A 10,473-nucleotide genomic window follows, 5' to 3' on the forward strand; every position below is an offset into this window, starting at 1 on the left:
GCTGCAGATTTTACGTCAGGATAAACACCCCAGTCATTCGCATTATCTAATTACTCCATGTTTGGATATGTGTCACATGCTATCAAAGGCATTAATGATTTTTTTTTGTAAAGTCAAATTATTTTAGTATCAATTGATATTTTCCAAAATAGAAATGTGCTTTGTGTTCGCTCGAGCTATCTCTTGTAGATATATGTTATGAGCGGACGATAGAATCATATTGGGCAGGTGATGATAGACTTGATGAGCGAACGATTGGCCTAGTCACGAGCAGGCTATAAAGACAGCGAGCAAGCGATAGACGTGGTGAATAAGCAAATGACTTATGGACAGAAAAAGAAAAAAATTTGTATGCTCGGAATGTACTAGAAAGCTCATCATTCTCTTAGCAAAAAATAAAGAAAAATGAAAGCTCATCATTCGCATCATAAAACAATAATCGTTACGGTCTTCTATCAAACATAATCATTACAGTCACTACATATAATAAGGTTCAAGTATGATTTAATACATGTAGAGTAATGCAAATGATCTGAACCTAGGGTATTATTTGGAGGACTCTTCCGAAACCTTTTCCCAAAGAACAATGAAAAGGAAAGAAACTCATTCCAAGAGGAGTTATAATTTAGGAGAGGGAATATGACTTGAGCTTAAGGCCCATCACTATGAAAATGCAATCTTGTAGACTCCGTGAGATTTTGTGCATAAGTATCCCCCCTTTGGTGATGGGGCATGAGCCTTTGCCTTGATTACAAATTTGGAAAGGCAATTCAGATTTTCTTTTGCATTTGTAGATGTAACACATATACTTACATTATTGCATCATTATGTTATTAACAGTAGAATGTGATGTATTTTTCAGAGGAATCAACAAGTGTTCTAAAGAAAGCTGAAGGTGAGTACAAAGGACACCGCTCTTTGCTGATGCACACTCGTCGCTTGCTTTCCACAATGCAACGTCAAGATGTTACCGACAGGTAAACATCTATCCTTATGGTTGCATAGCTACCAGGGAATGCTATCAAACTATTGTCTTAAAAGAAAAAAACCATTTTGTCTTGGATGAAGCTTTTAGCAAGGCTACTGGAGATAAGGGATGGTGATTTCTTTTAGTCCAAACTCCAATTAACATGCATTATTTCTATACTCCTCGCAGAGTGATACTGGTGACGGGATTTCTCATGTTCTTATCCGCGGTGCTGTATGTTATGTTGAAACGGGTTGGGCTGCTAAAGTTGCAGAGGAAGCTGCTTGCAGCTATCAAGACAGGTTCAAAAGGACATGAAGAGGTGGCTGTGGAAATCTAGAGAGTGGCAGTTGGAGATGGCTTGAATCACGCACCAGCTCATGGAAATGCAGTTCCACAAGTAGAAATACCAGTGCCACATGTCTATGATGAACTTTGAAACAATCAATCCTACAGCTTTAAGTTTTATTGTTCTATTTTACTTGTGTTTAGTATGGTAATCCCTTCCAGCCTATGCTAAAAATTGAAGATTCCTTTCTGTTCAAAATTTAATTGTGTTAATTGATCAAACACTGCACGCTTATCATATCTGAGAATGGAGATGGTTTTCACTGGATTGGTACGTCCTATTGACTGTCTACTCAATGTATGTTTTTTTTTACCCTTGGCTGTCTTTCTCTTTTTGATGATTTCAGAGCTTGAGTGTTTGTGAATATACAAATCAAAGGCATTCTTTGACTTTCGAATGGGATGATCTGTGCAGCATATATATATATATATATATATATATAAAGGGGGAAGAGAGAGAGAGAGATATCAGCGAGACTGCAATATTATTACATAACATGTACAACATGCGCCCTACAAAGATGAGAATTTTTCCATCAGATCATCCAATGATGAAATACGGATAGTTTTCCATCAGAATTATTCCATAACATGTACAGCTGTCGTAAATCCAAGCCAACATAAACTGCTTATCCGAAGTTAGTTTTTAGTTATTAGACAGGTGGAAGTCATCTAATTTTGCTGCCATGCGCCTGAAATTCAAATCAGAGGCTACTTATTTGCAGCGGCTATTTAGGATCCCTTTTTTCTGTATTTTAACTGTAGTTTTGCCAAACTTATATGGATCTCCTCCAATCTTATATGGATGCCAAACTATTACTGATTCACTAACTAATGTGAGTGGGAATCAGCTGAGAGCAAGAAGTAACAAGGGGTGGGGTGCACTTCCATCTTTTTCCCTTTTTTTTCTTTTTCTTTTTGGGATATATAGAAGAAATCAAATCACCATTTGCCAGCTAACGATAGTGAGGAAGATTTCATTTGTACTTTAGTAGATGGAATAGATGCTTCGCATGAGGGAATCAAACTGTTTTTCTTTTTCAATTTTTGGTGAATAGGCTACACATCTTAAATGGACCACTGATTTCATGGATTGTCCTCCCTCTCGATTTTTTTTTCCTGGTCAAAAACATCAAAACTCCATAAACTATGGACAATGAGATAGTAACAGATGGAAATAGAAGTGGGAGAATGGCTCTTCACTAAATTCGTGACACAAAGATGATGTCGAAGATGATGCAATTATTTTATGTTTACAAAAAAAGTCTCTCCTACAGCATAGATTTTTAAAGCAGCGGGACAATGAGATATCGATTAGTCTATCACCTTCCAACCAGCGACAACCAACAAACTCAATAGGTAGCCGCCAAGGAAAGACAAGCCTGATGGCTAGTGATTGTTGTGAACCACCGTGATGATCACATCACTCCTAAAACATCCTCAAGTATGTACTATCAATCAATTTTGAGTTCCAGGGAAAACATATACTGGCTAGGAATGTTTACCTTTCACCCTTACCCCCTTACCATTCATCATGCTAGAGAAGCTCAAGTTCCTCCATCTTTGTATCTTTAAATTTGGAATTCCAGCAGAAAATTGATTTTTTTGATGACTCAATGAAATGACTTTCAGTTTCTAATAATTCCACTATGTCAACATATATTTCTACTGGCTACTATTGTAATGCAAGCCCCTTTGAGCCTTATGCTCACTAAACCGGCGAAGCCTTCAGAATCTTTAGTTTGTGAGCCCATTGTTATTTGACTAAACTCTATCGCCATGGATCTTTAATTCGTTAGAAATGTCTTGTTGGGAGTTCCATGCATCCATGATCTTCTTGTATGCTCAAAAAGTCCGATCTTAAAAGGATGATATTTTGTATTACATTTTTAGATCTTTACTATAGATTTAAAAATAATAATAATAAACAAGTTTAGGCAAAAAATACATATATATTTTTATGGACCTGCTTTAGAGATTTAAATTAGGAAAATTTTTATTTCAATCTAATGAATATTAATGGATGAAATTAGAAAACTAGCACTATAACAATATGACAGGAAATTGAAACTTTTCGTGGGTGAGTCAAAATCTCGTAGCCTTCTGCAGTGTTGAAAAGTTTTGATAGATGCAATCTCTATGTTGGTTGAGTGATCTATGCTGATGTGCCATGCTCCAAAAGCATGCTAGCCATAACATCAATCCAAACTAAGGCCTTTGATAGATTTTAGTTGCAGGTTAGGATAAAAAATGCCGATATTTCTTACCTCACTAAAGATGCTTGTTGCTTGGAATTTCCCAAAGTATTAATTTGTTAGTCAATCATAGGGCTCTAATCACAATGAAGGGGTTCCTTCGAGCGAACATTGCCAACATCAGGGTTGAGGCCTATTTGAAGCACTGATCATTTTTTGATCTCCCAAATCCTAAGTGGAAACTAGGTATCATTAAAAAGTATAATTTTCATTTTTGGTACACTGTCAAACAGTGAATGTTTAAATAATAATTCATCTCATGAATAAGTTTAAAGACATTATACCCCAATTAATTTTCTACTTTAGGATAATTATGGCTGCTTTTGATGGGACCATTGTGTCGCCAAATATGCTCTTGAAAGGACACCTCTTCGATCTATGTGCTAATAGCTAAATTGCAAGTGTTCATAAAAGCAATTCATATTTCGAGCTAAAATGGTAACGTATTGAGATAATGCATAGAGTTACGAATATCTTAATTATAATTGAAATGATGAGTGAATGGAATGATAAAATATTAATGAAACAAATTCATCTTCAAATCCCCCATGTGAAACAGAAAGTATATCGCTGCCCTTTTATTTATAGTCTTCTAGTAACATGAAAAGAAACAAATCTTCATTGCGGTACCTAACTTGAATAATATGAAAGAAACTAATATTTCTAGACCCATGATTTGTATCAAATCTTCTAACAAGGAGGCATGTTTGGAGGTGGAGGCAGTAACCGAGCTTGTGGGCCAACACCATTCTTTACTATGAACACAGTGTCCATTCCCCAGCTGAGATGACGTTCCAAGTGGCAGTGCATGAACCATACACCTGAACAAATGTATTCAAAATGGATAAATAGAAATATGAAAAAAATATAATTAAAATTAATTTCACATCTTTATCTAGGAAAATGAACTAAGAAAAGAAACCAAATTAACCCACCAGGGTTTGTGGCCCTGAATCGGATGGCGGCCCACCCATTCTTAGGCACTGTAACAGTGTTCTCAAATGGGGGGTCTACCAAGTTATATGTCGCCGGGTCCTTATCCTTGTCATAATTTCCGAACCCCCTTCCCACCACATAGAAGCTGTAGCCATGCAAGTGAATGGGATGGTTCAACCCTGCCAAAAGGTTGGTCCCCTGGAGCACCATCTCCACGCTAGTATTGTACTCCAGGACCCTGACTTCCGTCGCGGTCCTTGGAAACAACAAGCTCTTGGGCAAGTTATCACCGGTGAAGTTGAAGTAGAATGGCGGCTCACTCGGAAACCCTGTCCCATATACCCCGTGGATATCCCGATAGTAGGCCTCAAGGACATCGATCCGCGGGACGACAAAGCTTATGTTGTTAAGACTAGCGGCCAGCCGATTGCCATCGGGCCCCTGGCATGAGCGATTTGGGCATAAAATCTCGTTGACGGCTATGGTGATGATGATCCGTTCGTCGATGGTTTGGGGGACATGGATCGGGTGGTCTTTGCTCGCAAGAGACCGGAGTTTGGCGGTAAATTTAGTTGCTGAGTCGGTGTCGTTGGAGGCAGGGAGGGAGGGGAATTGTGGCCGCTCGGTCGATGAATTGATGTACTCAATGATCGCTGTGGTTGTGGTGTTATCGGAGGCAACGCCGTTCGCGCTCGCATAGGCCGAAGCTGCCATGTAGTAGCGATTGTTGGTAGAGTTAGTGACTGATTTTTGGTTGGCCTCCAGGAGGAGGTCCATGGTCTGGCCTGGCGTGATCATAATGAACTCGGTAGTAAAGGGTTTGGTGTAGCTCGCATCGGTGCCGACCACCGTGAGCTGGTGTCCAGCGATGGCGAAGAAGAGCTCCTCGTTGAGGGCTGCATTGACCACTCGGAGGAGGTAGGTCTTGCCATACTCTACCAAGGCCTTGAATGTCCCTATATATATACATATATAAAGAGAGAGAGAGAGAGAGAGAGAGAGAGAGGTCAACAAATTTAATGTGAGACAAAAGGGTAAGATCTGTAGAAATGAGAGGTGGTATATATAGATTTACCTGGTTTGGAACAGTTGTAGAAATCGCCTGGTTGGCCGTTGATGGTGAAAGCATCGGACAACTTGGGGCCACCGCCGGTGCGGAGAGCATCTTCTATGACTTCACTCACGTTGGCCGTCCACCATTCTCCTGTTAGTAATTAATTAAGTAGTATAATAATAAAATGATCGATCGATATTTTGTCACGTCCCCGTGAATCAAATAGAAAAAAGCCTACTCATTGCTGCACCCATGCAGGCATGAACGTCACACCCTACTGTGGCATTGCTGCATGCGTTAGTGGGCTAGGAGTTGGCAAAAAAATTTGCATGATATATATAGAGCATATATACTACTCGAATAACTAGAGAGACATGAGGATGCATGTATATATACGCACCTAGAATGATGGGTATCTCCTTGTAGGGCTTGGGGAAGGGGTAGGTGGTACCGCGCCGAGGGTGCACTATAATGGCTCCATGTACCGTTGCCCGATTCCAATCGCTGTGGGCATGCCACCAGAGGGTCCCTTCCTCTTCAGAGAAGAGGATCGTGTACGTGAAGTTAGTTCCGGGTTGGATTGGACACTGTGTGATGTACTCTGGCCCGTCGGACCAGGGGTTCCTAGGCTGCTCCACGCCATGCCTGGAAATATAATGTAGTCAGAATTATTTAATATATGATATCGATCGATGACGGTCCATTATATACTATATATAAAAACTCGATAGTTCATTTAGTGCATGCAATTCCAAATATTATAAGTGCTCGAAGATTTTGATACGTACCAATGGATGGTGATGTTATATCCTGCAAGATTGTGAACTCTAACCAATATAGTGTCACCTTTTTCGGCTTCGATGGTAGGCCCTGGGAACTGACTATTTACCGTCAGAATTTTTTTTGTATGACAGAGACGCGTGTATGAAGCTTCTTTTATCTGCAGCAATATTTAAGCAATCATCATGCACCATGGGAAAGTTATACGCATGATTCAAAACTATCTATCATGCATCATGCAGCAATTAAGCCAGCCCATCATAGTGATCATAACGTCGACATCCGTAAGCTCTGATCATGCAAGGAAAAATCAAAAAAAAAAAAAAAAAAGGAGAAACACTAAACATAACCTAGGCATATGAGCATGTGTTCAGATTGTATATATGTGAATCTTTTCTCAAAAAATTTCTGTTTTCGTATATATGAAAAACCTCAAATGGCAAAATTAATGGAGTTAAACTTACGACAAAATCATAATGGCGAGTCATAGCCAAAACTGGGAACGCAAGTAGACCACATAACACCACAAACCCGAACAACTGCATGATGGAGAACCTTAGGATGCCCATAACTTGATAGGAGGGAATGGAAGAGTGTGAAGTTTGCTTTGTGTGCTGTCTGGCCTTTGAGATATCCCCCATCGAGTATTTATAGAGGCAACCGCTTGCATGCATCGCTGCAGATTTTACGTCAGGATAAACACCCCAGTCATTCGCATTATCTAATTACTCCATGTTTGGATATGTGTCACATGCTATCAAAGGCATTAATGATTTTTTTTTGTAAAGTCAAATTATTTTAGTATCAATTGATATTTTCCAAAATAGAAATGTGCTTTGTGTTCGCTCGAGCTATCTCTTGTAGATATATGTTATGAGCGGACGATAGAATCATATTGGGCAGGTGATGATAGACTTGATGAGCGAACGATTGGCCTAGTCACGAGCAGGCTATAAAGACAGCGAGCAAGCGATAGACGTGGTGAATAAGCAAATGACTTATGGACAAAAAAAGAAAAAAATTTGTATGCTCGGAATGTACTAGAAAGCTCATCATTCTCTTAGCAAAAAATAAAGAAAAATGAAAGCTCATCATTCGTATCATAAAACAATAATCGTTACAGTCTTATATCAAAAATAATCATTACAGTCACTACATATAATAAGGTTCAAGTATGATTTAATACATGTAGAGTAATGCAAATGATCTGAACCTAGGGTATTATTTAGAGGACTCTTCCTAAACCTTTTCCCAAAGAACAATGCAAAGGAAAGAAACTCATTCCAAGAGGAGTTATAATTTAGGAGAGGGAATATGACTTGAGCTTAAGGCCCATCACTATGAAAATGCAATCTTGTAGACTCCGTGAGATTTTGTGCATAAGTATCCCCCCTTTGGTGATGGGGCATGAGCCTTTGCCTTGATTACAAATTTGGAAAGGCAATTCAGATTTTCTTTTGCATTTGTAGATGTAACACATATACTTACATTATTGCATCATTATGTTATTAACAGTAGAATGTGATGTATTTTTCAGAGGAATCAACAAGTGTTCTAAAGAAAGCTGAAGGTGAGTACAAAGGACACCGCTCTTTGCTGATGCACACTCGTCGCTTGCTTTCCACAATGCAACGTCAAGATGTTACCGACAGGTAAACATCTATCCTTATGGTTGCATAGCTACCAGAGAATGCTATCAAACTATTGTCTTAAAAGATGTATATATATGTATGTGCATATATATGTATGTATATTATATACATAAAGACAGACTTGGATAAAGTTGACTGGATTTGCGCTCAGATCTAATTAGTTCAAGAATCTTCAAATCATATGATTTTTTTGTACGCAAGTAATTTTGAGATAGTAGATCATATTCAATGTCTGGATCATCGATCTAGGATTTTTATTATAAAGTTTTGATCTGACCGGATCTAAGTTCAAATTTGATTGATCTTGTTCTAATTTGTTTATATATATATATATATATATATTATATATATATATTGCCATCGGTTTACTTATATTTTGTCCTACCTCTATTGATAAGGATAGCAAAATATAATCCAACCTGTTTAACCTATTAATATTTGGGTGTGGTTCAGTTTTTAAGAGTCTGACCTATTTAACCTATTTAATATTTGAGTTAGGTTGGATCATATTAAATGGGCCTATTTAAATGGACCGATAAATGTGTTGATGGCAAAAATAAATCCAAAATTTATGATTCCAAAATTTAAATTTGCGATGCCCCTTATCTCTCCCATTTTTCATTTCCCACAATCCCATCTACATACCCACCTCCCACCATAACGCATCTCAATGATGTTTAAGGTTTTTCTACTTTTCCTTACTCTCCTTTTGCTTGCGTTGCATTCACCCCTCTCCAGCACCGACAATCCAGCTCCTCTCCCTGACCATCCTCCCCTCCCCCTCGATCGTCATTAGTGGTGTCATCGTAATGAGGCCATGGCTTTTGATCCCAAGCCTCGGCCATCGTCTTGCTCCTCTAGCTTCCAAGTCACCAACTCTAGTAGCCATTGCCACACCATTGCATCCTCCTCATCCGATCCTCGTCCTCCTCTTTGCCGACTCTAAGGCCTTCTCCATATTTCTTGCTGTCCTCTGTAACTCTCTTTAAGAGATCCTCACACTCTATCCCTTCTCTCTCCTCTTGCTTGCACCATATTCACCCCTTTTTGGCATTGGCAGTCTGGGTCCTCTCCCGAGACGACGATCGAGACTTGGGATTGGAGGCCACGACCTCATTGCCATGTCACTGCCAATGAAAAGGGGCGCCAAAAGTTGGTGCCCCCTTTTCATTCGATGATTTGCATGAGTATACGAGAAAATGAGAGAGAGTAGGGTGCCAGAAGGAGGAGTCGTTCTGCTTTAAGGTGTGGAAAAGTCAACGACTTGAAGCAGGACTCTAGGGTTTATTTAAATCCAATTGAGATCTGATCCCAATTTAAAATGCCAAAATTTATTGTGAAATAATTCTTATGCCAACAAATATCCCACTCCCTCTCTCTGTGCTCTCGCCACCTCTCTTCCTACCTCACGTCTAAAGGAGTAGGCATTTCCATTGTTCACATGCCTAAGGTGTTGGGCAGATCCAGTGATCCAAGAAGATCGATGTAGATCCAAGCTGATCATGTTCAGATCTACGTCCAGGAAGAAGAACAAAAGAAAGATCAGCTGATCCAGATCAGATCTGAAGGCTGATCACGTGCTTTTAGAAGATCCGACTTAAAGAAGAAGGATCTGAAGGAGGAGCATCCGAGATCGAGTTCTGAGTGGATATCCATAGAGGCCGGACACATATGTGGCTTCAACAGAATCAGAGGCATTCTCAGATGCAGATCTGAAGAAAGGAATAGCGATTCAGATAGGTGATCTGATCGCTGTTATCATTTTAATCTTTGAAATCAGATGTTATATGCATGTTTATCTTCATGAGATATGAACTAGATTTGTAGGTGTATGCATGTGTAGATTAATTGTTAATCTAGTCTTCCACTATTTTTGATTTCGAAAATATTTTAAAATCTGCATGCTTAAAATATATTTAATCCAACATTGATTCATTTAACCTATTTAATATTTAGATTGGATTAGATCATATTAAATAGGCCCTTTACACCGACTGGGAGATGCATTGATGGCGGAAATGAATCCGAAATTCCCCCTTCCAACACAGTCAAGGAATTGGAGTAACCATGGCTTCAGATGTCCCTCGTATGCGGAAGGTGTTATTATGACTTGGTTACCCCCTCCCCTTCGTGTGCTATAGATAAATTTAAATGAGTCCGCCTAGCAGCTGGGGTAGGTTTTATCATTAGAGATGTTCATGATCGGTTGATCTATATAGCTGGGAGAATGCTACCCTTGTTAACAGTTCTTTATGATGAACCTATAGCAAACTGGAAAGGTCTAATAGTGGTGGTCCTCAAATGCAAAGCCTCTCATATTTGGCTTGAAGGGGATTCAGTCACTATGATAAATTGGATTAATGGTGGGATTAAAGGCCTTCTTTCATCCTTTACTAGAAGAATTCTTGCAAGTGAAGGTTGCCTGTATGTGGGTTGTGTTTATCCTTCTTAGATATGGGCTAATGCCTTCTGTGCAACTAC

At 39.2% G+C, this 10,473-nt stretch overlaps 1 protein-coding gene across 1 annotated transcript; it reads right to left on the reverse strand.

Moving 5' to 3' along the window:
- Nucleotides 1–4,260: 4,260 nt before the first annotated feature.
- Nucleotides 4,261–6,885, reverse strand: LOC105059244 (putative laccase-9). Its single transcript, XM_073250120.1, has 6 exons — nucleotides 6,805–6,885; nucleotides 6,349–6,500; nucleotides 5,961–6,205; nucleotides 5,582–5,710; nucleotides 4,506–5,462; nucleotides 4,261–4,391 (listed from the first exon to the last, which is right to left on the reverse strand). Exons 1-6 carry the CDS (start codon nucleotides 6,883–6,885, stop codon nucleotides 4,261–4,263), a joined length of 1,695 nt encoding a protein of 564 aa, XP_073106221.1.
- Between the last annotated feature and the right edge of the window lie 3,588 nt (nucleotides 6,886–10,473).

The sequence above is a fragment of the Elaeis guineensis genome, chromosome 16 (assembly GCF_000442705.2).
Source record: "Elaeis guineensis isolate ETL-2024a chromosome 16, EG11, whole genome shotgun sequence".
NCBI classification, from domain to species: Eukaryota; Viridiplantae; Streptophyta; class Magnoliopsida; order Arecales; family Arecaceae; genus Elaeis; species Elaeis guineensis.